The 27,467-nt window shown below is 37.8% G+C and overlaps 1 protein-coding gene and 1 long non-coding RNA gene across 5 annotated transcripts in view; one reads left to right on the top strand and one right to left on the bottom strand.

Moving 5' to 3' along the window:
• Positions 1-27,467, top strand: part of INO80 (INO80 complex ATPase subunit) — a 64,086-nt gene that overhangs the window by 13,921 nt on the left and 22,698 nt on the right. For all 3 annotated transcript variants that reach the window (XM_069017364.1, XM_069017365.1, XM_069017366.1), the window contains 19 exons: positions 169-383; positions 1,385-1,438; positions 2,897-3,100; positions 4,375-4,570; positions 4,764-4,831; positions 5,141-5,350; positions 5,942-6,022; positions 7,162-7,257; positions 9,844-9,903; positions 10,493-10,635; positions 11,719-11,803; positions 12,301-12,418; positions 12,804-12,889; positions 13,866-14,033; positions 14,496-14,629; positions 15,417-15,484; positions 16,603-16,696; positions 17,826-18,003; positions 23,342-23,482. In XM_069017364.1, coding sequence (XP_068873465.1) covers positions 169-383; positions 1,385-1,438; positions 2,897-3,100; positions 4,375-4,570; positions 4,764-4,831; positions 5,141-5,350; positions 5,942-6,022; positions 7,162-7,257; positions 9,844-9,903; positions 10,493-10,635; positions 11,719-11,803; positions 12,301-12,418; positions 12,804-12,889; positions 13,866-14,033; positions 14,496-14,629; positions 15,417-15,484; positions 16,603-16,696; positions 17,826-18,003; positions 23,342-23,482 — 2,399 coding nt within the window. The remainder of the gene's footprint in view (positions 1-168; positions 384-1,384; positions 1,439-2,896; positions 3,101-4,374; positions 4,571-4,763; positions 4,832-5,140; positions 5,351-5,941; positions 6,023-7,161; positions 7,258-9,843; positions 9,904-10,492; positions 10,636-11,718; positions 11,804-12,300; positions 12,419-12,803; positions 12,890-13,865; positions 14,034-14,495; positions 14,630-15,416; positions 15,485-16,602; positions 16,697-17,825; positions 18,004-23,341; positions 23,483-27,467) is intronic.
• Positions 2,392-27,467, bottom strand: part of LOC138111485 (uncharacterized) — a 29,287-nt gene continuing 4,211 nt past the window's right edge. The window contains exons 2-5 of one of the 2 annotated variants that reach the window (XR_011151378.1): positions 24,283-24,391; positions 21,437-21,692; positions 7,917-8,042; positions 2,392-2,759 (exon numbers count right to left, since the gene is read on the bottom strand). This is a non-coding gene — a long non-coding RNA (uncharacterized lncRNA). The remainder of the gene's footprint in view (positions 2,760-7,916; positions 8,043-21,436; positions 21,693-24,282; positions 24,392-27,467) is intronic. The other variant, XR_011151377.1, reaches the window with a different exon arrangement.

Raw genomic sequence — 27,467 nt, 5'->3', positions numbered from 1 at the left:
TATCTAATAGTATAAATGAATTGTACCAGAATTGGCAAACATGGATAAGTTCAGATTTTTTGTTGGTTCCACATATAAATTGACTAGAAGAGTTTACTCAAGAAAGATGCCTGACTAAATGTACCCAAAAAATAGAAATGTATTTTTATGATTGTTGTTGTCATGCAGGCAAGTTGAAAAAAGTAAAGAAAAAGAGGAGACGGGATGAAGAACTCTCTTCAGAGGAGTCACCACGACGCCACCATCACCAGACCAAAGTTTTTGCCAAGTTTTCCCACGATACACCACCACCTGGGTCCAAGAAAAAGCATTTTTCTATTGAGCAACTTAATGCACGTCGGCGGAAAGTGTGGCTTAGCATTGTTAAAAAAGAGTTGCCAAAGGTGAGCTTGGATAATGGCAGTGGATCAGTGATGATACAAGAAAGTGAAATAGAAAATTAACTTGGTGGGGAGTTGGCACTTAGAAAAACAGAGTAAAGTGAGACCTGATTTTTCTGTTGGTCATTAATGACCCAACTGGAATTCTGTAATTGCTAAGCAATGTGTAGTTGAAATATCACCAGTGGTATCTAAATGGATCATGCAGTGCTTTGCCGTGGCTATTCAACCCTTGGCAATGAAAAGTGCAGTAAGGTCTGGCAGGTGCTCACACTGATCTGCAGGATGGCAGTCTAGAGCAAACCAGTATCTAGGTTTACCATAAAGTTCAGGAAAGGAGTGTTTCAGTCAAATCACCTGTCTTTTTCAAACCTTACCTCAGAAACAAACTATTGTATTGTATTGTTTACAGGACAAGCTTCAGGCACATTTGAAATAGAAAGCTGGGTTCACTGTTGATAATTTTCTGAGATGGTCAGAGTGGACCTTAGAACCTGCTCTTTGAGTTCACAGTTAACAGACTTTGAATTCTAGGAAGTTAAAACAAGTCATGACTGTATCATCCTTTATGAACTTAAAAGCCAAACAAAGGATATGTGCAGTGAGATAGACCGTATTTTTTCGAAAGACTGATTTTGATCATGTGAAGAACATGATCTACATTAATTCTTAATGTCTTTGGAAAACAGTGGAAAATATTGTTTGCTTCAGTGATACAAATGGGAGAACCTTGCTTTGCAGTAGTAGTAATTAAAGAAACAATTGTGAAAAAGGAGGCATTTTGCATGCTTCCTCCAGGATTTGGAATACGTTTATGTATGCCTTCAGTAATTTGATGAAAAGCTGTTTCAGTCAAAATGAATACTTACAATACCTATTCTCAGTTATAAAACTGTGCATGGCTGAAGTTGGCACATGTACCTATTGAAGACTAGATAGTGATCTTTTAAAATACTGTGAAACCATTACCCTTTAACTCATTTACAAATGGTGTTCTTTTACAGGCCTACAAACAGAAAGCTTCAGCCCGCAACCTCTTCCTAACCAACAGCAAAAAGGTAGGTGGTGTTTAGTTTCATATTGTTACTTGTACTGCATATAATAAGCAAACTGTAACCTCTATGTTTCTTCTGTTTCTTACAATACTGGCTATACTAGCAGGGCAGTGTAGGAGAAAGCATTGTATACAAGTAATTGTCATTTTTTATAGGACTTTTAATTTTTTAGATGTGTCGTTTTGTCTTGTTTCATAAGCAACAGATGAAACAAGCAACACGAGTTCCTTTCATGAGATCTTTCTGGCTTTTGAAAGATTTAGTTTGTAAGTTTTAAATTTACTGACCTTTCATACTGTACATTAGTGGCTTTGGTGCACTTTGACTTTTGAGCTGCCTGTCTATTCACTATCTAAAGCTCGCTGGCTTTAAGCATTCTGGTTGAAATCAAAGGGGCTCTTGGAATATTAAGTGCTTTAATTTAGATAAATATATAGAGGACCTGAGATTAAAAATAAAGCAGTTTTTGGCTTAAGTAGTTGCAAAAGCAATCCATCTTCTCATCCATCTCTGAGAAGTGGCATTGTTTGTACCTAGAAAACATTGCTTACAAACACTTGGTAATAGCTTTCTGAGCATTCTTCAAGTGTTATGCTCGAGTGTCTGATTCACTCCTATGGCTAATGATGAAAAGGTAATCAAGTATATGACTGTGGGTTGTTAGAGACAAGGTGATGTGGGAAATTTCCTGTTCTGTGTATACGTTATTGAGAAAGGGAGCATTTTCTTTGTAGGGGATGCAGAAAATGGGACTTGCTGGTGTATGTTTAAGAAAGTTGGTTGTAGGACTTACAGATTTTAAAATTCCGCTTTTTTTTCCCCCTTCATTTTATCATTTGAAATCTGTGTTAGAATTGTTGATGTGCAAATTTTAGTGGAGGAAAATAATCTGTCACAAACAACAAAAAAACCCAGCAATTTTTACTGTTATGACAATGACATCAATTTATTTATACTAGAACAAAAATTACGTTGTCTTATGTTTTTTTGTGAAATGGTAGCAAGACTGTAGAGTGCTCCCTCACTTTTCTTTGTATTAATGTGAACAGCATTGTGTTCCACCAATACTGCTATTGCAGTATTAAGTATATTCTTATTGAAAAGTGAGAAAAATAACTCCGGAGAAGTGTCAAGAAATAGGTGAGTCAGAGCTGTAGAGGCAAGTCTTGAATTTTGTTCTTCTGAGTCCCTTTCAAGGACTTACCCTTCAGATCAGTCTTTTGAGTATTATGCCATGCTGAAACTGCCTTCAGGTTTTGTCTTCTCCATCATCTCAGCATTTTTTTGGAAGATCATATTCTCTCACACCATTTCAGAAGCATTGCTGCTGAGTAAAGTATCACAGTTTTTTCTCTTTTGAAGGATCAGACTTGGTTGTAATTAAATCCTGATAAGTTTATTGCTGGCTTTCTTTACAATCTGCCCATTTTACCACTGTTCCCAAATCTTATTCCTGTCTAGCTTGCCCACCAGTGCATGAGAGAGGTACGTAGAGCTGCTATCCAAGCCCAGAAAAACTGTAAGGAAACTCTACCACGAGCACGTCGTCTCACCAAGGAGATGCTTCTCTATTGGAAAAAGTATGAAAAGGTGGAAAAAGAGCATCGGAAACGAGCTGAGAAGGAGGCTCTGGAGCAACGCAAGCTGGATGAGGAGATGAGAGAGGTATAGCAAAATAACAGATTGCTGATAATTAATCTGCTGAGGAGACACAGAAGTGACTAGATAATTTGAGTTTCTAAATCCAAGCCATGAAATTCAGTTATTTGTTCTGTTTCAGTGCTATTCCACATATTTCTTCTGCCATCTTATTTTTCTTTACATAATTCTTCTAACGTTAGCAAGAGGTAATTAAAAAAACACCTTCAAACTGCATAAATTCTTTATAATTGAGTGAAATTGAGGAAGGAATTAGAGAAGCAGTGCATGTCTCACAGACATACACAGCTCAATGTTGGTAAGGGCCAATGTGTTGTGATGGTTTCTTCATCTTTCTGGGTCCAGAAGGGAAGACACTTTTTCATTGACATTGAATTTTTTTCTGGTCCTTTTTTTCCACTGCTGTAAACTGATACTGCCATTTATGTATGGGTCACAGAATTTTTCAGGGTTTGCTTTTTTGTTGGCCAACTGACAACTTCCAGAACTTCATTACAGAGTAAAAGGGATTGAATTTATGAAGGTTTCCTTGTAAAAGCTCTCTAGTGAATCTGTGGTTGTTACTTTATATGGGTATACCTTATATGAGGAAAGGTTGAATCTTTAGAATGCCTTATATTTAGTTTTATGCTTAAATTATGCTTGTATTTCTTGTGTTCCTCTTACTCTTGCAAATTCATAAGCATTTTGTGAAGTTTCTTGCTCACTTAGATTAATAGACAAATTTTAACTGTTGCATTTTTTGCCAGAGCCTACGGGTGAACAGAGCTTCTGCAATGTCTTGCTGAATGCTGAGTAATGATAATATCTCAACTGTAGTACCTATTGATGTATTTCATGTGTACTACCATAATTCCCTCTACTACTAAGTAACAGAATGTGGGAGTCAGGTTGCCATGAGAGCATTTCTTAACTGCTGAGTTCTTGTACTACAGACCGCTAAAATCCTGCTATTTTTTGTTGATATTTTAGTTCTTCAGTGTAAACAAAACATTTAAATTTTCTTTTATTATAGTTTTTTGTCATGATTACTGAATTTAAAAGAATTTTTTATTTACAACAATTTTATATTTTAATATAGATATTTATGGAGGTGGTCAGTGTTCTTATGTGCAGCTAGTAATATAGCACTTAGCACAGTGGTGTGTTTAATATAATCTAGATGGATTAGTTGTCGATACATTATTAGATGAATTTCTTTTGTTTAATTATATTTTTTAACATTGAACTGTTGTCCTGTCTTTTTTTCCCCTTCATCTGTTTTTGGTAAATGCTCTTAGGCTAAGAGACAGCAGCGAAAACTTAACTTCCTGATCACACAAACTGAGTTATATGCCCATTTTATGAGTCGTAAACGAGATATTGGACATGATGGGATACAGGAGGAAATCCTGCGCAAACTGGAAGACAGCTCTACCCAAAGGCAGATCGATATTGGTGGAGGAGTAGTGGTCAACATCACCCAAGAAGATTATGGTAAGTGATTCATTTATAGTCCTTTCCTTGCACTCTTTTGAAATTTACTGTATTCTGTGTGTTATGGTGCAAACGTAGCAATTTTAAGTGCAACATCCTTCTCTGCAAGAAGGACTACTGCAATTACTGGGATTTATCTGTGTGTTTGGGTGGTTACTGCTGCAGAGCTCTAACATGGGTGTGTTATTTTCAGATAGCAACTATTACAAGGCCCAAGCTCTGAAGAATGCTGAGGATGCTTACCAGATTCATCAGGCCCGGGTATGTATTTTTTGGATCCATGAAGTAGAAGAGAAAGCAAAGTAATTGGCAGAGGCCAAAGTACCAGGATCTTTCATAGCAGCCAAGTCAAATAGATTAATTCTGGGGGCCAGACTCAAATTTAATTCATTTTGTGCTAAACAAGTAGAAAACCAGAGTATAAAGATTGGGCTATAGGAGCAGGCTCATTTTCTCGTGGTTTCTCGTGAGTATTGTGTCTTAATGTGAGTTGTAAAGCCTTTTGCTTTACAGTTTCTTGATAAGGTAGTGTATTCACCATCTCATGCATACCTTCCTCCTCCTGTTTAGACCAGATCATTTGATGAAGATGCAAAGGAGAGCCGGGCAGCTGCTCTACGGGCTGCTAACAAGTCTGGTACTGGATTTGGAGAGAGTTACAGTTTGGCAAACCCATCTATTCGAGCAGGAGAAGACATTCCACAGCCTACCATTTTCAATGGAAAACTGAAAGGTTATCAACTGAAAGGCATGAATTGGCTGGCCAACCTATATGAGCAGGTATGTTAGTACATCTTGCAGATTTTTAAAACTTCTGGGATTATTTAAGTCAGTAGAGTAACGTTGGCCAAAAGAATGTACTGTTTTTAAAAATAGACTGTTTATAGTTGATCTTTAATGTATTTGGAAGAAAGGAAAATACTAGGTAGGCCGCATGCCAGTGTTCTTGATTATTTAGGACATAACAGCTTTGAATGGGGCATTGAGTTCAGTATTCTTTGTGTGGTTTGTACAACTGTTCATCACTTAGATCATACATGGAGGAGACTTTTGCTGTTTGGAATTGCGTACTGTTTCAGGCTTGGGTCAGCTGGTAAACTGCAGGCAGTCTTGTCCTTAAGAGTCTGCCCAGGTCACTATGGGATCATGAAGTACAGAGAGGCTTAAGGGAAGAATTGGACTGAGGGATGAAAGAAATACAGTTGAGACCAATTACCTCTCAGGAACAGATGTAAGAGATGATAATGTTTCGGAGTGTCAGAATTGTTACAGTGGGGCTGTTCCCCCTAAATCTAGTGGCAGCTGTTCTGCCAGTCCTTTGTGGATTAAAAAGTAGTAAAGTGAAGGTGTTCGTTTATGGATCTTTTGCAGGGCATCAATGGAATCCTGGCAGATGAAATGGGTCTGGGTAAAACAGTACAAAGTATTGCTCTCCTTGCACATCTGGCTGAGGTAGGTGGATTATAGCTTATTCCTGGGTAGTATGCTTGACAGAAGATGCATACTTTTCACATGTTGGAAATGAATTTTGGATTACAAAGCTTAAATGTCTTAAAAAGTGTTTTAAACATTGTTTTCAAGTGAGCCATTGAAATAGTTGTAAATATGTGTGTATGTCTGTACTTTAGAGTTTTCATTTATTCAGAGAGTAATATCTTCTCACTTGCACTGAATATAAAAGCCTCAGGAGAGAACAAGTTGTACACTTGATGGTTCACTGAGTTTTACATATCAAAGGGCTCAAATTCTGAGCTTCATGACAATTAGCAATAATTTCCATAATTCAGTGGGGTTTTTTAGGAAGCATAGTGATTCTTCTGTGCCAGGGCAGACAAACAAAACAAAGTAAGCAACAGGAACTTGCTTCTTCATGCAGAAATATGTACATTTATTTCAAAAAAATAAAGGTCTTGGTTGCAATCAAGTCAGTTGCCCTAGGTAGGACATATCAATGAAGGGATGCTAGAAGCAAAATTAGTTGCACTAGTGACCAAGTGACAATTGTGTGCATTTCTTTATGTTCCTGGTAGTGTTGGCCAAAATACTGTAAAGGTATGCAGAGCTGAAGGCTCTTAAGCTCATCTCTATGGAAGGAATAGGAAGATAAGCTTGTCTCCCTGTGACACTGCACCTTGAAGTTTTTGGAAGGTTACACACAGCTTTATTTTTCCTGCCTCTCCCTTATGAGGGCAAGCTTGTAACTGCTAATATATTAATGGATCAGCTCAGTGGTTCACCAGAGGGTATTGAAATGTGTGATGTGGCAGAGCAAAGCTTTTCAATGCCATCTGAAGGTCTTTTCCTTATGAAAATGACAGGGGCTGTTTGTAACGTGAAGGTGGCCACTCTCAGAAACAAAGGAGTTTGTTCTGGGAACAACTTCGCTGTTATGAAATAAGTCTTGGTTAAACATTAGATCTGCTCTGATTTTGTATCGCCCTGCTGTGCTGGGACAGTTTTGCTAGGTTGCATACAGTTCCCTCTCATGTAGCCACTGTCATTCAGTAGGTGTAAAGCCCTATCAAACCATCTCTGTATCAGTTCCGTTCAATTATTTTTTTTTAATTTAATTTTTTATGTGTGTTTTACAGAGAGAGAATATCTGGGGACCTTTTTTAATAATTTCACCTGCCTCTACTCTGAACAACTGGCACCAGGAGTTTGCCAGATTTGTACCTAAATTTAAGGTAATAAATGTGTCCAAGGAAGTTCTTTCTGTTTTCTCAAGAGCAGACCGTTTTGTTCTCCTGAGTTCTGTGTCACATCTGGGTGCTTACTGACCTTGGAATACAAAACTCTGTAATGAGCCTGTTTCTGATATTTTTTTCCATCATCCTGTTTTTTTTCTGGAGTGTTCAGTTATCTAGGGCTTAAAAATATTCTTACTTTAATCACATGATTTTCAAATTGCATCAGCTTAACGACACCTTTTCAGTAAGGAATTGTAGTAGGTCAGCAAGTGGATGTATAATTTTAACATATGGGTCTGGCAGCAAACCAGGAATTATATACCAAGTTTTATATAATGTCTTTAGGGTTAGAACTGTGTTTTCAGTCATTCATATGAATTTGAGTCAGATAAAGATTGTATGTGAACAAACTCTAAACAGGTAAGAGGGAGGCAAAATGTAGTTGTTACAGAAAACCAGAAGAACCATGAACATACAAGTTAATAATCAACAAAAAGGAGAGAAGTGAAGCACAAATAAATAAGAACAAAAAGATTAGAAGAAAACAAATTGAGTTTTTCAGGTATATTGTGAATGTGAAAACATAGTAAATAGAAATAATAAATAGTAAATTAGAAAGCAAGGAAATACCAGTTACTGAAAAACAAGCTGCTTACCTGTCTCCCACTGGAAAACGTTGAAGTGTTGCAGAGGAAAATTTGAAAATAAATGTGTACTGCTAAATCAGTGCTGGAATTTCAGAATTCAAGATAGACAAAAGTGTCAGAAGCTTGCAGTTACATCTGCGAAGAGGAACAGATCATAGTTTAAGTATTTGGGTTGTTAACATAGTAACCTTTGATATGAAGAAGTCTTGATTGGGTTCTTTTTAAACATCAGATTTTCCTTTTTACAGAAAACAGTAGAAGATGCCTAGTTATGAGCAACCAGTATACCAGTAACATCAGGCTAATTGTTGAATGTCTTGGCTACTTAAATAAGTGCAGGAAAAAAAACTTGAAAGTATTACTATAGGTGATATTTGATTTCTTGATCTGGGGCAGGGCAGTGTTAAAGGAGTTAGCTTTTACCAAATAGAGAGATCCCTCATCAGACTTACGTTGGTTGTGGGTGTGTATAGTTTGAGGTATCTGCATGAGGAGAAGTTGTGCTAGAGCACAGTTCAATACTGGATTGTTCAAGTGACTTATATTTTGGAATAAAATGGCATTATTGAGCCTTTGAAGCAACTAACGAAGAAATACAAACACTTCTGTTATTGAGGAGGTACTCAAAAGAAAAAAAAACCCAAAACAACCTAAAAATAATCCGTTCATGTATTTTCATAGCCCAAAATAATAGGGGCTCTTGATTAGAAAACTTGAGAGCTGTTGGACTTTCTATATACTTTCTCTCACTTCCTTTGATCAGTTCATTATATAGAATAGGCAAGCAACTGTTTATGCTTTCTCCTTCTCAGGAATGAAATACAGAAAATGTTTGAAAAATGCAGGCAGGATGCTTGTGAAAAGACAGTTTTCTCTTTTTTGACTTAAACCCCGAACTGTTTATATCATAGTATAGCTGTTCTTTCGCTTGCTGATCTTACTGCGTGCCAATATTCACCTCATCCATGGAACAAAACGTGTTTTAAAAAGAAATTTTCTAAAATTACTGTCACACGTTTACAAATTCAATCAATCTTTTTCAACCAGGTTTTTTTTCTGCCTCTAATCAAACAGAAATGTGCAGTCAGTTTTGCTTGTAGTAAATCACAGTGAATTTATGTCCATGGCAGAATATGTAAACTAAAGACAAATAATTTCTCGATGCATCTTGTTTTTTTGCAAGCATCCTTATTTTAGAACAGTAGGAAGAATATTCGATTAAAGGCTTTTGGAACCTGTCAGTTGAAGCTGTAGGACTTTTTACCACCTCAGAAAGCAGCATTCTTCCTCCCTCCCAGACCTTCCCAGTGTTAGCTGACTGTAGTCCTTTTATCAGGCAGGAGATGGCAGTACAATGTTATTAACCAGTGGCAGGAGTCAATGCTCTGCAGAGGTCTGAGTAATAGGACCCATGACATTTTGAACGGTAGATAGTTTAACAGATTTCTCTGGTAGTAGTGCTTGCTTTTAAAATTCTTATATTAAATATATCCAGGCCAGACATTTTAACTTCATCTCAGGTTTTTGTGGTCAGTTCTGAAATACAAAATACGGGGTTGTTAAACAGGACAACAAGCCCTCTAGTCCTCTAAGTTTAATTGTAGCAGTTAAGTGCAGACCTCTTTCTTACATAAGCAAAGTATTATTTTTAACTTTTAGAAAAACCTAACTAGAAGGTATAACATGCTAATGGGCATTTGTAGATTCTCAGCATAGCTTGATCAGGCCACAAGTTGCTTGATACATTTTCCTGGAATGCTCTGTTTCAAAGTATTTTTAAATGCTTTCTGGTTTTTCTCTGTGGTGAAAAAGATGATTTCCCTTTTTGTTGTTTTGGAGAAAGAGATATGTCGCTTTGTAGACTACAGATGATAAAATTTTAGAGCTAGTGTCTTTATTTGAAAATAATGTCTTTCTATTTATTTTACTGTTTCAGGTGCTACCTTATTGGGGAAATCCTCATGATAGAAAGGTGATCAGGAAGTTCTGGAGTCAGGTAATACCAGCATGAATGTGTGCTTTGGCCATCTTTCTTTGTGCGGGGTAAACCAAAACCTGTTGCTACACATCACCAAACTAAACGATGTGTGGATGCAGAGTTTTTTCATCCCTGTAGTAGCATTTTCATTAAGATAATGAGGTGGAAGACTTCTCTTGTGCTGAAGAGCAATACCATACAGGACAATTCAATGCAGTGTGGAGCTGAGATGAAGGAACTAGAGCTCTGTAAATGAAGCAGGAAGTTTTGGTGTCAAGGACTGTTTATTCTGTTCGAGTAACCTAACTCAGGGTGCCATAATCCAGAATCCCTGCAGGCCTGTCAGATTGTTCCTGATTTAACAATAGCATTTTGTAGGGTTCAGTACCTGGGTCTTGTCTTGCATGTTAAGAAGCATCTGAAATTGTTCAAGGGCTGAAGTCCAGGTCCACTAGTTGAGTAACTGTGATATAATTAATTTAGAAAGTCAGCTGAGGAAAGTGTAGTAGTAATGAGAAGATTGTAAAACAGAATTCTGAAATGACAGTGAACTCTTGACCATGTATTCACGTTGTGTGGGCATTTGTTTCTCCTTTTGCGGTTACAGAAGACATTGTATACTCAGGATGCTCCTTTCCATGTGGTAATCACCAGTTACCAGCTGGTAGTGCAGGATGTGAAGTATTTCCAGCGAGTGAAGTGGCAGTATATGGTGCTGGATGAAGCACAAGCACTCAAGAGTAGCTCCAGGTAATAAACTAACTGGAAAAAAAGTCTTCTCTCTGCATCAGCCTCTTGGAGGAATATCAAGAAAGCATCAAGAGGAAATAAACTTATAGGAGTTAAGATTGACACACATAAGATCCCTTAAGTACCTAACCTAGTTAAATATCTATATAACTCTCTGACACTGGATTGATTCATTAGGTTTTTTGCATTTAGATTTTCCAAATATGTAAAATGTAATTAAAAAATAGCTGTGGAGCAGAAACTTGTATAGAGTACAGGAGAGTTAAACAAAACACTGAAACGCTGTTCACTTTCCCTCCTGACTGCTCACAAAATTCCACCTGGTGAATGGTCTGTAGTCTTTAGCTTATATTGCTTATATTGGCTCCCTTAAATGCAGTGTTTTGATTCCTTGTTCAGTGGCACTTCCAGACGTGAATGAAGGTCAGAACCCCATGAATACTGTTGGCTGCAATAAAGCCCAATCTGTCTCATGAGACTCTATGCCAGAAAATTTTCTGTTTGTTTTCAAGTAATGGATTTGTCCGTCTTTACTTCTGCAATTGCTTTCCCATAACCTTTGTCCAAGTTGCCACTGTACCCAGTAAGTTGAGGACTGCTTTAGATGCAGGCTCATTCTGACTGAAGTTTGTCTCTTCAGCATTCTTGGGAAACCACCCCTCTAAGAGGATTTTAATGAATAGCTCAGCACTCCTGCCACAGTAGCCTATACATGTCTTCTTGTAAAGTCTGAAAATTACATGACATTCTGATTAAAAATAACTGTTTCTTTTGCAAAGTTAATTATTCTGATCATGAGATTTTATTAGTAAGCATTTGTTTTAAAAATAAGTAAAAAGGTACTTAGAAAAATAAAATAAATTATGCTTATTTTTTCTTTTTTTTTTTTTTTAATTGGAAAAAGGCTGCTTTTTCCTGTAGTTGTCTTTTGAAAGAATGGGGAACAGCTGTAGTAGTTTTGTCCAGTGACTTCCAAAGCTCATTTGGGAAACTCAGTGAAAGCAATTGGTCTTAAAATACCTTATGCTTCATATCATTCTACAGTTTTCTCTAGAAATGATTTTTCCTGCTTTTATTCATCAGTGTTCGTTGGAAAATCCTACTGCAGTTCCAGTGTCGAAACAGATTGTTGTTGACTGGGACCCCAATCCAGAACACGATGGCTGAGGTACTTGGGAGCTCACAAGAGTGGATTTTTTTTTTATAACAAGAATACATACTAAGTATATGTGAACAGTTGAGAAACTTGTTGTATTTGTGTGGTTGTGGGATCCTGCTTGTAGCAAACCACTGGCAAACAAACATAAGATCAGCCCTGGGAGGGAAAAATATGGAAACTTGCTACACATTCAAATAAAACTAAAACTAAAGATATTTGAAGTAATACTTAGATTACAGGATGAAAGCTAATTGTAGTGACTTTTCCTTTTGTTGGCTGAAGTAATTGTGCTGTGTTTCTTACTGCTTTCTAATGGGGTTTTGTTAAGTTGATATTTGTGGCATTTTGTGGGGAGGTGGGAAGAGAATGCAGCTGGGATTTTTTTTAGTTTTGCCATGTCTCATGTTCTAGTAAAGTGATTTTGAGCTGCAAGGATTTGGGATCCCCAGTTACCTTGTCTGCCGTAGGATGACTTGATGACCCAGTGTTTTCTCCTTTCCTTTTAGCTGTGGGCCCTGCTGCATTTTATCATGCCAACACTGTTTGATTCCCATGAGGAGTTCAATGAGTGGTTTTCGAAGGACATAGAGAGCCATGCAGAGAACAAATCTGCCATTGACGAGAGTGAGTGCAGTGTGTAACTGCTGTCATTTTTATATTAAGAATCTGTTACCTTTTCAAGCTAACAATGGCTAAACTTCCTATGAGATACGACATCTAAAGCAGAAGATGCATAATGGGATTGGAACATTATTGGATTGTTGTTGATAGTTTATGTTAAATTTTGTGTTTCTCACTGTAGTATTGCATGTGTAATGAATAGAAAAGCAGTGTAGCACAGCACTCATTTTAAAAAAAAAATCAACAGAGAAGTATCAACTCTATGCTGTAAGAACTCACATGGGGGGAAATGTCTGAGCAATAAGGGACTGCATTTGTGGTAAAACACCATATAATTTTCTTCCTTAATGAAGTAATTGTTCTTTCTTGCCCCTTCCCTTTATTTCAGACCAGCTGTCCCGCTTGCACATGATCCTGAAACCTTTCATGTTGAGAAGAATCAAGAAGGATGTGGAAAATGAACTGTCAGATAAGGTGAGAAAAAGGATTTCTCTGGAATGAGTATTACAGCTGTATTGTCATGGCTCTGTTCTCTAATCTGGTTTCTGCTAACTTGTTTGTCAGTGTGCATACTTGGAATTTCACTGTAGACTTTTCTTGGACCTTCACTTTCTTACACCACATCCCAGCAATGTCATTAGATTTGAATGTAACTGAAGAACCCCTAATTAATAAACTTCTTTTCTAGGGAAAGCATTTTGTTAGCAGTTAAAAAATGGAATGGTTAACTTGACAGACGTATCACTAATGGCAGTGAAGGAGATTGATACAGCAATGACTGGGTGATAAACATTTCCAGTTGTCTTTGTGAAGGATTTGGCATGGGTTTAGGAATTTTTTTTGCTTGCCTGTACAGAGTGAGAAGTACACAGTGGCAACATCATATTCTTCTCTCTTGCCAGTCTCTTAATTTCACACAGATGTTAGCAATACTAGATGATCTTGTAGCCAACAGTCCCCAGGTTTTGGCACCATTGGCTGAGAGACATCTGGTTTGTTCTGATGTGTTTATTAATTTCAGTGGACTTCCCACAGCCACTGTTGTTGTGGGATGCACCCGTCGCTGTTGTTGGCTGCTGACACTCCTTATCGCTGCTCTAAGTGGAGAACTGCAGGATGGTAGAATTGAAGTCAGATTTTAAACTGATCAGCTGCAGAGGTGTGATGTTTTCACAGCTTCTTAAGAATCTGTCTGTTTTCTTAGTTGTGTTCACGTACTTTTAAAGGTCTGTCTCCTACATCGTTACCTAAGCTGTCCAAAACCCCCCTATCATTTAAGTCCTTTCCAAGTTAGATCCTGAAATGCAGATCTGAATACAACTGCCTATAAATGTATTTTTTGAGAAAGCTGTGCTTTTCTCAAGGTGTTTCTCTCAGCTTTATGTACATTAATGTCACCATCCTCTATTTCAGAGATATAAATGGCTAAATCTTCATTATCACTTTGCAGATTGAAATTCTTATGTACTGCCAGCAGACAAGTCGACAGAAGCTCTTGTACCAAGCTCTGAAAAACAAAATCTCTATTGATGACCTCCTGCAGTCATCAATGGGCACTACTCAGCAAGCACAGACCACCACTAGTAGTCTCATGAATCTAGTCATGCAGTTCAGGAAGGTAAGGCTATTTTAAATAATAATTTTTGAGAAGTATAATCATTTGTTAGCACAGAACTAAAATATGGCTTCTAGAAAACACCATATAGAAAAGTTTCTGGCATAGGCAAGCAAGTTTGCATGCAGCTCAGTTGTGTTTTGGATGCAGTGTAGCATGATGTTGGGTGAAGAAGAGCTTTAGCCAAATGGTGCATGCATCTGCTGACTTGTTTGGTTACAAAGGTTGGTTTGGTTACAAAGGTTGGTTTGGTTGAAGGAAGCCATTCACTTGGGAAGAAGAGGCAGTAGGTGTTATGTGAATAGGAAAAGGTATGATGCCATATTCAAATTTGAACTGATACACTAAAATAGCCATGCAATATTAAGCAATACTGTTTTTAGTGATCATTGGTCATGGTTGATTTGGGATGTAGATGCTGCAAGTTGATTCCTCTCAGCTTTTGACATGCTCTCTTCCTTACAGGTGTGCAATCACCCAGAGCTGTTTGAGCGACAGGAAACTTGGTCTCCATTTCACATCTCCCTAAAGCCATACCAGATTTCCAAGTTCATCTACCGTCATGGACAGATCAGGGTCTTTAACCACTCACGGGACAGGCAAGCCTATTCCACTTCCTATCCAGTTTAGCTTATTAAGTATTATTTTTACACTTATTTCATCTTTGTAGGTGCTAATTAAATCCCTTATCTGGTGTATTTAAATGACATTGGCTGAGCAGTCCATTTCCTTTTAGTCATTCATCTGATATAGATGCTCTTTCTTGGTGGAATCCTAATCACAGAATATCCCTTTGATTAAGTAAGAAAGCCAGGAAAAGGAATTTAGAGTTGTTGCTGATGATGTGTGGTAGAATTAAGCTTTAAAAGATTCTTAAAACAAAAAAACCTCACGTGACTTCCCTTCAGTGAGTTTTCACATACAGGGAAGCTCTCAGTATCTGTCTGTTGCAACATGGTGTAACATGAGCGTCTGCTAGTGCCTTGACAGCTTTTAAGGCTCACCTTGGATGAGGAGAATCTGCCCAAGTGCAGTTTGCTGTTTTCTCCAACCATGGCAATTCTTGATTAATTTTGTCTGCATTCAGTTATGAAAAGTGCTCAGGGAAGAGATGAGAAAGACATGTATGAAGACTCGGTCAGCTTTTCTAGAGCATGTAATGCAGTTCCACAACAATGGTGTGTCTCAGTGTCAAATTAGCAGCAGTGCATGTAGACGGATGACACTTCCCTTCTACTGCCATGCAATTCCACATATTCAGAGTGCAAAAATACTTACAGTGAAGAAGTCAATGGCTACTCTGTATCTACTGCTGATTGTGTGATTGAACATGTTATGTTTTAACACCTTCTTAATGATGTTTGCTTTTGTTGCTTTCATTTTCAGGTGGTTACGGGTTTTACTTTCGCCATTTGCACCAGACCACATCCAACAGTCTCTCTTCCATAGGAAGGGTAGGTTTACAGTCCTGGGAAGCAAGCTGGGTTTTAATATGTCCTCTTCAGGGAGAAGGACTGAGAGGCCAGATTAATTAGTTCTCTGAGATAATCTGATCAAAACTTGTTAGAATTTTGTTAGTGTTTATACATATATTTCCTTTGCACAGAGAGGAAAGGATGGAAAGCAGCTGGAAGAACAATCTGTGGATAACTTGTTGTTTGGTTACTGCTTAATCCCAGTGCAGTATCTTAATTCAGTCTGTCTTGTTTTAACTTGCTTCAAGACATTAGTGCTGCCTTTTTAGTCTAATGTGAATTTTTCACAGATTCAATTCTAAGAAATCTTGGATTCATTTCAGTACATTGAGTGTAGTATCTTAAACTGCCAGCTTTCTTTCAAATGCAAACTAGATGAGATGCCAGTGACCCAGAATCTATCAATGAGCAAAAGCCCCAGAAAAGCTGCTTATATTGACAGATACAATTTATTATAGATGATTGAATATTTTTCCTACAAGAGCTAATTAGATCACTCAGCTACTGGGATGGGAAAAACTTCCCATGTAAAAAGCAAGAGAGGTAGTGGCTGCATTACTGTGCTGAAATCTGTTAGCATGGACCTGTTCAGCTGGTACTGGGGCTATGCAATGCACATGGGTGGGCCAGCAAGGCTTTTCTCTACCAATTCCTGCATCTCCTTCTAACCCGTTTGACTTTCTGGATGAGAGGGAGCATGTGAGACAGGCATCCAGAGACATGCATGTTCTTGTCAGCTGTCTGGAAGATATGTGTTAGAATTTGCAAATATGCACGCTGCCTATTGATTCTTAATAAGTAGAACAAATGTTCTTACTGTCTGCACTTGGGCCTAGAATGTATTTTGCTTTCTTGGTAAGCACTCTTCTCTTGCCCACACTGGAAAATGAGCTGGAATGTGGGGTCAGGCAACAGAGATTCAGATGGAGTTTTCAGTATTTCTAAAAGATCTAGGTTAAATTAGAGTCTTCTGTTTACTTGCCTAAATTTGCCATGAGCTGTAGAGTGTGTATCCTGAATTTACGAAGTAAGTTTAGTTTTCAGCTGTGAGTGTCTGTGAAATGTGTTGGCCTAACTTCAGTTTTTTGGTGACCTAGGCATCAACGAAGAAAGCTGTTTTTCTTTCCTCCGATTTATTGATGTCTCTCCAGCAGAAATGGCAAACCTTATGAATCAGGGACATTTAGCCAGGTGAGGACAACTTTTTTTTTTTTCCTCTTTCAGTAATTACAAGAAAAGTACAGATGATATCAGATGATACCTGCGTTTTCTATGCCTCCTAATATTATAATTTCTCTGTCATTATCTAATACTAGAACATTGTCTAGAGTGTTCCTCCAGGTATTGGGCACCATTAGGCAATGCAATTTTTATGCCCCTGTCACAAGAAATGCTGCATTACAAAGAATTGACATTATAAATACACAAGATGGTCAAAGGACAAAAGGAGAGTTTGCTTAGGGTCATGCTGCAGGTTGCTGGCATTAACAAACTCAAAATCCAGACTTTGGAAGGTCAGTTCAGTGCAATTCTTACCAGTTGCAATTGAGCATATGTTTTAAACACGTGGAATAAGCTTGTGGTGTGGTAGTTGTTCTTCAGCCCTGAGCCATATTGCCTACTTTCCACATGTCTTTTTTTTAATATGGAATGGAATTCTGAGGCGTAGGCTTAGAACTGTGGATTTATAGCATCATGAACTGTATTATCTTGAAAGGAGAGGTGATCTTTTTAAGTTATAGTGTTCTCTGTAAAGGACTCTGAGTCAAGTAAGATAGTGACTGTAAGAAATTGGAGATTAAAAGCAAGTCTTTATTAATAAATAGAGATGTTTTGCTTAGGGCTTTGTAAGTGTAATATTCTTTTCTTGTTCTGGTTATTTTGAATTACTGTTTCTTGACTGCACTACAGCAACATAATTCAGATTTCTCTTGGTATATCTCAATAGTCTTTATGATAAATTCTGCATTCATTATGCAGGTTGTTATGCATAATTTATATGTAGAGCAATTTACAGAGAAGTCAGAGTGCAATTTTAAATACTAGTGGCTAACTGGGTCTTGACCCTTTTAGATAAAGTGCTTCAAAGTGTATCTTGATTTAGTCACTTAGATTCAGTTAAGTCACCTCAGAAAAAATTGAAATCAGGGTAATATAATTGGATGATGTCTAGCAAAAATTATTTTAAGTCAGGACACTGTAAGCCTGATATTCTGAAAAAAACCAAAACATTTCTGTCAAATAGAGTTATGCTGTAAATATATTCAAGCCTTTCTTTCACAAAGCAGTGAATAAATGTTTCTCCTGTGTTTTGTTGCAGATGGTTAGCTCTTTTCCTGTCTCTGAAAGCATCCTACAGGCTCCATCACACGCGCTTCTGGATGGAGACTGAGGAGGACAAAGAGCAGGGGTCATGGTTTTTGAGGAACAGGGATTTCTTGCTTGATGTAAATTTCCCACTGTCTTTCCCTAACTTGCACAGCTGCACTTTGCTGCAGGTAAGCAAAATTTCTGTGATCTGGAGACAGTAACAAATCCTCATGAGTGAGAAATGGTGAAAACCATTCTGTCCTTACAAAACAGGGAAAACAAACTTGGAAACAGGATGATGGTGGTGTCTGCTTTTTTAGATACAGTTAAGAGACTTCAGAGTGCTAACCAGAAAAATAGTTTAACCTCTGTCTCCTTCCTATCTGGCAATACATTTCAAAATTTGCTATAATGAATAAATCAGTTGACTTTAAAATATTACTGCAGCACCAAAAGTAAATACAGGAGCAACAGAACTAGACTCATGATTTGTCAGGGATGGATTCTATATGTAAGCTTCAGAATTTCTTAATGTTTTTTGCATGCAACATGCTCATTTTCTGGCTGAAACGACTCTTTTCTTGTCAAATTCAATACATTGTTGCAGCAGCTGGGGAAAACGGAGACCAGCCTGACAGTGTTTTATAGTTGGTGGACAACCATTTTCAGTGGTGTGTTTCTACTCTGAAATTTGCTTCTGCTGCTTTCTAGTAGACTCCAGATGTATTCAAATTACTGTGTAATGCAAGATCATTTTTGCTAATCTTATGCCTAGGATATGTGTGAAGATTTTGCCTTTTTATGACTAAATTGCAGTTGATTTCCTGAGTTAGGTTAAGGCTCCATTGATTCAGTTCACTGGGAAATAAGTTCACAAAAGTGCTAGCGTGGAGTCAGGAAAGCATCTAGGGCAGTTAGCAGATATGCAGTAAAAAAAAAATCTTTTCTGAAACAGTGAGATCGTGCCAAATTTCTCTAGGGAATATTACTTCTGCTCATGAGTCTGGAAGGGGAAAGGAGATAGCCAGAATTCAATTGAATATTGTGTAGAGGAAGTTGAAATTGAAGACGCATAAGCAGTAGGAAACCAGCCTTGGACTTGGTGTCATGTTTTGCAGCGTTAACAGCAAAGCCAACAAAATGAGTCCTCCTAGTTATCAAACAAAGAGCCAGCCAAGTGAATGTGTGTGCCTGTTAACTCTGGCTGTGCTGGTATTTCAATATTCAGTGTTTCTATGTCTAGCTTAATAAAATGTCTATGCTATATGAATTTGCTTTCAGTTAGTTTTTTGGAGATTACAGTCAGCTGTTTCTGTAGTGCCTGCAGTGCTTATCTCTGAGACTGTACTGTAGCTCTGTCCTCTTGGTATGGCTAAGGAGAATTTCTGTGGTGTCGTAAGTGTGGCAGTAAAGAAAATGGTATCAGAAGTGTGCACTTAGAGGAGGTAGCATTCATTTTTACATATGTAGAAAGACAGTCTAACTCCTTACATAACCCTTGGTTTGGTGTGTATAAATATCAAAATCAAAAGCATTAAACTTTCTGAAGGACAGAAGATGGATTAAGATTATAGATTTTAAATATAAGATGTGGAATATGCATGTGTAGGTTTTAATATTAGCGATTAAATGTAAAGCATTTGAATAGGCTACAGACCTCCCTATACCACAGCCTGGCAAGATTTAAATGTGAATTTGGTTTCTCCAAATAATTTCTGTTCTTTGAGGATGTCATTACTTGTGTCTCAGGGCTGTTGACTGTGTGTAACTAATGACTGTTGCAACTAATACGTTCAATACAGAAAGCAACCAGCTGAGGAGCAGAGTTCATCAGTGTGTGCCATACAGTGCATTTGTGATAACCTCAGTAAATCTAAAGGAAGAATAGCCCTGCAGTTATGACAGATACTTTAGAGCTGTTTTCTAACCTGCCTGTTAGACAAATTACCACCTGAAGTCACTTTAAAATAAGCTGTATTTACAGAATTGTTAGCAGAACTTACATTTGGAATGCCTTAAAAAAAAAGGGGTGGTTAGAGAGTGCAAAACCAAAGGGAGAGTTGAAAACAAACTGCCCTTTATGTGCCTGTCTTTTAGCACCACACATTATTGTGAGTGAAAATGAACTAACATTTTCCTTAGCCCAAACTGGAGAAGATTTCAACGTAGCATTCCCAAGGCTTCCTCTTGGGGTTCATAAGATAGTAACATGTAGGGAGTGAGGAGGGTGAGAAAAGAGGAAAAAGGAAATGGTATAAATCTGGAAAGGCTTTTCTTAACTGCTCAGATCAGCATTTCCGATGCAAGAGACAAAGTATGAAAATAAGGCAGTAGACAAAGAAACACATTTATTTTTAAGGGATATTTCTGAAATTGAAGTAACATCTATCTAAAGATAGTGTAAGTTTCGTCATGTAAACACAGAAATCCCTTTCAGTGTGAGGTCTCTTCATTGCCCTTGCTCAACACCTCCACACGATATGTATTAATTTGTATACATTGAATTAAATTAATATGAAATCTGCTCTGTTTACATGAACCCTTCTCTCCTTTCCTTTCCTAATTTTATTTCTATTTAAAAATTTAAGAACGTTAATGAGCTTAAGATGAGCATATATATTTACATAAATATACACATATTTATGTGCAGCTCTGTTTGCAGTATAGGAGAGCCTCTTTCAAGATTTATTTTGGATTGCATAGTTGTAGTGGGTGTGTACGTTCTTGTTTTTTAACAATCTTCCACTTTGGTTTTTGGCTTTGCTGTACTAAGGTATGTGATCCAGTTCAGAGCTGTGGCTGTGTTCAGTTCTGTAACCTTACCCAGTCTTTTCCATGTTTGTGGTTGATGGGAAGCTGGTTTCCACTGTCCCTGTTATATCTGGTGACTGCTCCATTCATGAATTCTTAACAGCTGCATATGTCAGAATTCAGAGGGATGTTTCTTATGTGACCTGCTCATAATTTGCACACAGAAGTCTAGCACTCAAAGCGAGGTTAATGCCCAGGTACAAGTATTTTTGTCTTATTTTGGATACCTTCTTGAAGCTTTATTTATGTTTTTTCCTGGGTACTTCAATTGCCCTAAAGTCGTCTTTATTAGGTCTTTGATAGTTTTTTCCAAAGGAGAATTAAGTAACAAACTTGCATAGGTTTGGAATTACAGTTTGTTAACTTCCTCTTTATCCATTTCTTGTATTCTCACTTTCCAGGAAATAATTACTAAACCCCTCTATTGACCAGGGCCACAATCAGTATGCCAGTGCTTGCTGTCATAAAACTTACTGGAAAGCTCTTGTGACTGCTTGCAATGCTGATTCCTCTTCAGAAAATCAGCTGTACTCACCGTTTGGGGTCCAGGGGTGGGGAAGAGAGGGGCTTTGAGCTAAAGCAGTCGTTCACTCTTCCCCCTCTAACTCTTGCTGTCCTTTCTCTACTCTCAGCTGTGGAACCCTGCCTCTGCCAATGTGGGCATACCCTGACACATCCTTTTATGAGCCAGCTGCAGAAAACTGTCTTTTCATGGCTGTTGAATTTGTTGTTTGATTAGATGTGTAGCCAGATAGGCTTCTGGAGAGGAGCACAGGAAGTGGCACAAATATATCATGGGAAAGGACTCACCCTTTTCAGCAGCAGCGTTGGTGCTCTGTTGCCACTATTTCTGGTTCTCAGATGAGTAAGCCAGCATTCATACCCATTGTCCACAGGCACGTATTCCCAGCCCTGTGATTCCAACACTGCTGTTTCAGCATGCAGTCTGTTTTACCAGGTGGTGAAGCATGCCACAAAACTCACTTGGAGTGGAGGGGCAGGGGTTTGTTTTCATCTTGATCAGCATCTTAATGAGTACAGACGACTAGGCCAACAAGAAGGGGCTCTGTGGGGACAGGAGTAAACATGTGAAGCAGTTGTTGCTTAAGCCAGCATTACTGATTAAGAATTGCCAGCTGAGTAAGAGGCTGGTTTTGGGATCACTTTACATTATCCAGTGTGGCCCAAGCTTTGACCTGTGCTTTTTAGCCCTGCTGGATGTTAGTGAAAGACTACTGTCAGCTCTTTCTGTGCTCACCTTTTCTATAATAGAGGAGCAGATGTTCAGTCAGAGTATGAACTTCATTTTAGCGAGCTCCAGCCCATGAGTCTCACTGGCAGCAGCTGAAAGATGCACTTACAGGCTAAGGTTGAGTGTGGGTAGTGCTGGCATGTATGTACAGTCAGACTGTTTTCCTTCCTTGTCAGCAGGTTCCAAATGATACGTGCTAGCCATCTGCATCTCACCCAGTGAATGGAAAAAAAAGGGCCCAGAATGCATGATCTGCAATAGACTCTTACTGTGGATGTTTTCTAGCATTTCTTGACATACATAGAAAAGCAGCTATCAAGTGTATGACATGTTATACAGGGTGTCTGCTTCTATCATGTACCTGAATGCTTAGAACTTCAAATACTGGGATTTCGGAAAATTGGGAGGGTCTGTTAATTTTGGTGCACTAGGAACTTGGGCAGAACAATACCAAAACTTGAGATCCTGTTTACCTTTTGCTTATGCGAACTGCTGGAATTGCCAGGAGGGCATATCCTGTGGTCCTATGGCTGTGAGAGGTATACCTCTTAATGCTTCTAAAATTATTGCTAGTTTCCTACTGTGTGCAGGGTAATGCTCTGTGTACTATGGGAAACAAACGTAATAAAGGACTGTTGATCTCTATGAATATAGAAAAGTCAGAATAAAAGCTAAGTGGCAGAAATGGCTTAGTCTCCAAGCAGTTTATTTAAATGTTTGATGGAGATAATTACAATAAAAAGGAGCTATAACTGATGCAAGCAAAGAAAATTAAATTTTTTGTTAGCTTTCTGTGTAGAGTTGGGCATCTTCAAAGAGCTTTCCTTTCTTTAAACTGCACTGTCATCCAAATGTCTCCACTTCTGAGTCAGTATATTTTTCTGTATCAAAAGGACATTGTGGCAAATTCCAGGTTTTAAACAGGTGTTTGTTCATGCGTATAACCCTGCTAGCACTTTCAAAGTCTTCAGGATAAAATTTAGAGCCCTTTTGCACAGGAAAGAAGGAAAAGATTGGAAAAGATGCAAGTCTAAAGATACCAATCCAGCCTTATTTCAATTCTTAATTTTTTTCTCTCTGTGAAATTTCATTTTAATCCAGAATAGATAAATGAGTAGCTAGAAAACACCCTGAGGGGCAGATCTACTAGAATATTCCTTTACTTCCTTCTTTAGAAAAACTAAGGTCAAAAGGTTCAAAGGCGGAAAAACTTGTTTCTGGTTCCAACTGAGTGTCAAGACAAGTTATTAGTATGATCTATTCTGATTGCAAACTTGTCTGAATTTGAATGTTCTGATAATTACACAAAGATATTTACATACTCACTGCAGAAGATGTGTGGAGTTTTCCTTATTCAAAGAGATATGTACGTAATGTGCTTTGTCTGTCTTCCTGGGTGGAAGATTTGAGAGGAGTATTTCTTTATAAACATAGTAACTTCTTAATTTTAACTTTTTTTTCAGAACCTTGTGTTCAGCAGCCACTGTAAAGCAGTTACTGGCTATTCAGATCATGTCATATATAGAAGGAGATCAGCTACCTCATGTGTACGATGCTGCCAGGTGACTGAGCTGCCGTCCTTCCTGTGCATAGCCAGTCCACGGGTAAGTCCAAGTAAAGTTGTAAATTATGTATTTTCTATTGTGTTTTAAATCTTGGTTGAGTTGTGTCTTAGGAACAGAATGATGTATTACTTTCTTTTGGTTGGGTGAAACTGTTGTGAGGATATCCTTTTGCTACGGTATTCAATAGAGGGTTTTTCATAGGGGAAGTGACTGTAATGTGTTCTGAAGGGAAGAGGAAGGTTGTAAGATGCACCCAACAGGAGTTGTTCTGAGATTTCACTTTCTCTCCTAATACTTAAAGCAATTATAGAAGAGATTTTAAAGTAAGTTATTCAGTGAGAAGCCAAGGGGAAAATTTAGGTATGATATGAACAGAATGAGGTGGTTGTTTGCTCAGCTCTGATGACAAAAGAGGGCTGGGAAGCAATGCTTTTTTGACAAGGATGTTTGTTTCCTCTCTTATGCTCCAGTAAGGGAACACCAGATTGCAGTGTATAAGGATTACTCAAGCTGGCATTTTCTAGGGCTTTTGGATGTTAAGTGCTACTGCTTGGGGTTGTCCATCATCTTTTAAATGAATTTTGAAATTACTTTCGTTGAGGTTTCCTGGGTTGGCACAAGAGACTTTCATTAGGTCTATGGCTGTTGTGTTCCATGTTGTTGGATCTTGACAAACCTGGACAAAATAAACTTATTACCAGACCATCCAGATGTTATATTCTGTAGTCACTGTTGAAGTTATTGCTGTAGACCTCATCAAATGATGTGCAATTATACTTTTGCATCTGGAGAAGGGTGGATGGCAAGCAGGACCTCACAAATGGAAGCTCATTACCTACCTGCTGCTGCTCAAGCTGAATTTGTCTGTGTCAGCAGCTCTAGGGGCCAGGAATCCAGCTGATCTGCTCAAAGTCACAGGTCACCTCCCAGTTACAAGGTACTACCTGGCTGGAGAATAAGAGGTTGGTCTGAGAGCAAGTTGTGAAAACCACCTTCAGATTCCCTTGATTTGTCACTCTTTGTGCTTAAATTTGCATAATGGATGAAGGATATGCTGAATTGCTCCCCTACAGCAGAAAGGGTGGAGAGGGGCTTAGAAGGCTACATATGAAGGGAAAGGCAAGAAGAAGTCATATCTGATGTTTATTCTAGTGAATAAAAATTATTTGTTTTGGCTTGGCTGGTAAAAAATGATTAAGTGTAGACATGGCTTTTTGTTTCTAGGAGTACAAAAACTTAATTTTATGCTTGTTAGAAACTTTTGGCAGGAGTGTAGAAGACCTGAAAGAGCAGAAAGAGCACATATGTTCCCAGAAACTATAGCCTTCTGTTGTTGTTTGACCTGTGATGAATTTTGGGAAGTTAATGGAGCAAATGATAGAAATAGGAGCGTATGTTTATGTAGCAGCTGGAGGAGGGGGTCAGTCTTTTTTTTCTCTGCAGGCAGTTTTCATGAGTACAGATAGGTCTCAATCATAAAAAATACAACTTGGAGGATGGGTCTTGCATTGTCATTAAGATGCTAATTAATTAAATTTTCAGTAATATAGTTTGGTTTAGTTTCAGTAGCTCTCTTACACTCTGGAATATTGTGTGAAGTCATTTTGGTCATCTCGCAGTGTCTGAAAGGTTAACTTTGCATGGAGAAAAATTGAGGAAGCATTTTACAATTGTCCTAGCTAAACTAAGTTGTTTAATTTAAGGTGGAAATGCCTTTATACATCCCTGTCACTATATTTTTGATGTATTTCTGAACCATGACTCTTTCAATAAGTTTGACAATAATGGTGTTGAGAGAGGAGGGTTTAGTTCTAAGGACTGCTCTACCTTTCGTTACAAGTAAAACCACAAAAACAAACCTGTGGGGAAAAAAATTTGAAAAAATGTGCCATGACAAAAAGGAGTGTGAACAAGCTTGAATGAAAGATTTTTTTTTTTTGTCTGTTTCAGAAAAGCATTGTTTTCTCTTGTAAGGGCATGTAAAAGATACAGGACCTTAGAAATACATGCCTGCATTTAAAAAAAAAGGAACTGATGGTAAAGATAGTCTTAGGTCCTCAGATGTCAGTCAGTTTTACATGGGATATGTAGGAAGATTAGTTCTTGTTAATGTAGAAATAGCACTGAGACACACAGAGTTTGTCTCAAGATTGTCTCCTACTAGTTCTTCCTTAGGGTGAAGTGTTACTGAAACGTGGCTTGTAGAATCTTCTGATATGATTTCATTTGTCTTGTAAAAATCCTGGTGTACAAATCTGTGTATTGTTTTCAGTAGATAAGCTATGTTTGTATCAGAAGTTAGTCTGCTCTGTTTTGTGTGTAGTGGCTGCCTGTTCTAGGGGTGAAAAATCTAGGTCCTGGAAATCAGTATGGCAAGTTGTCTGTGCTTGAAAAGAGTATTTGTTCCAGTCTGTTCAGTGTAGAAATATGAACTGAAATGTGATGGTGAATATTGTCTCTTAAACAACCTAAGTCTGTACCATCATTTGTGGTTTACAGCAAGGGCAGAACTTTTTTTCAGGTGGCAGAACTTGCTTGCATTTTGAATTTTTTGTGCTTTGAGAGAGGTTTTGCCCTCTCTCACAAAGGTCAGACATACACTTTGACTGCAGGTGGCAGTACAGGATAGCAGCAACTCTAAAAGGACCTTTTAGGTAGTGGAAATGTGTTCAAATTCTTAACACAGCCCCTTTCTCTTTGCAGTATTTTGTGTGGCTGTGTGTAAGACCTATAGACAGATTTTAAAACAGCTCTTGGCATCTGGAAAAGCACTGGGTTTACATTTTGCAATGATATTGTGTGCTTTTTTTGTAGGTTTTTTTTGTTGTTGTTATTTACTGTAACTGTGCTCATTAATATGTTTAAACAATTGTTTGGCCCTTGTAAAGAGAAGTCGCTATGAGATTAATTTATTCCTATGAGAAGAAAACTCATGTAAAACTGGTCGGAGCCACAGTTCCAGCTAGGAAACCTTGCTTAGTACCTGTTACTTTGAGTTAGCTGACAAATGTTCAGTGAGGTACAGCCAACATCTAAGATACCAGGTGGTCCTGAGGGAGGAGTTGCTCTTTTTACCTTACAGTTCTAAAGTGCCCTGTTTGAAACTGGTGGTAATTAAACTGTCTATTGCTTAGCATTTAGTTAAGCTGTTAAAATGTTTTTATTTGCATGATACAATGTTGTATATATTATTGTCAATATGTAGCAGTTACATCACACCAGAGTAAGCTGGAACAAAAATTTAAACCCCCTTCAAATATAGAAGCTTTTCATCTGCAATACAAAGATGGTTCTTTTCTTGTGTTTAATGTTTCAGATGTCCCATTATCACGCTAATTCCCACCCCTGCTCAATTCTGCAGGAAGTCCACTGTTTACTGTTCTCCATGAAAACCTATAGACTTCAGTACTGTTTCTTCCTATGCAGCCCTGCTGCCTTTTTTAAATGTGAAAACTTTCACAAGCTTGATTTTCTCTGTTGTTCATTTGTTACATTGCTTTTCATAGTCTTGGAGGAAGTGTTATTTTGCACACTGTTAGGATTCATGACAATGTTTTTAACTTCTATGACTTTACATGGAGGATTTTTTTCATTGTACTTCTAAAATAAAAGCAACAATGACTTCTAAAGTAGTGATGTATTTGCTTCTTATATTGGTGAAGAAATTGTCATGGCATTTCGAATTTCTCTGTTACTACCCTGTACTGTAAGGTTAGTTGTCTTAATACTGCCATTTATTTTCATTTCTGTGTGAGTTTATAACACATTATTAAGTTTTTAGATAGTATGTAAAAGCTTCTACTTGCTTTCTTTTGTAAACTTGGTTATAAATGGTTTCTGTAAACACTCCAGAATGTTTTATTATATTATAAATATATATATAGACTTATATTCAAAAAAGTTAGAAAGAAGTTGGTTATCTGCTTTTTTTTTTTTAATTCTTGTGCTAGACAGTGAATTATTCTGCATTTATATTTGTGTTAAAGTATTGTAATTGTGTTTACTTTGGATCATGTGATTTAAC

The sequence above is a fragment of the Aphelocoma coerulescens genome, chromosome 5, assembly GCF_041296385.1.
Source record: "Aphelocoma coerulescens isolate FSJ_1873_10779 chromosome 5, UR_Acoe_1.0, whole genome shotgun sequence".
NCBI lineage: Eukaryota > Metazoa > Chordata > Aves > Passeriformes > Corvidae > Aphelocoma > Aphelocoma coerulescens.
Note: the sequence above shows the minus strand (reverse complement) of the source record. Positions and strands in the feature narration are given on the sequence as shown.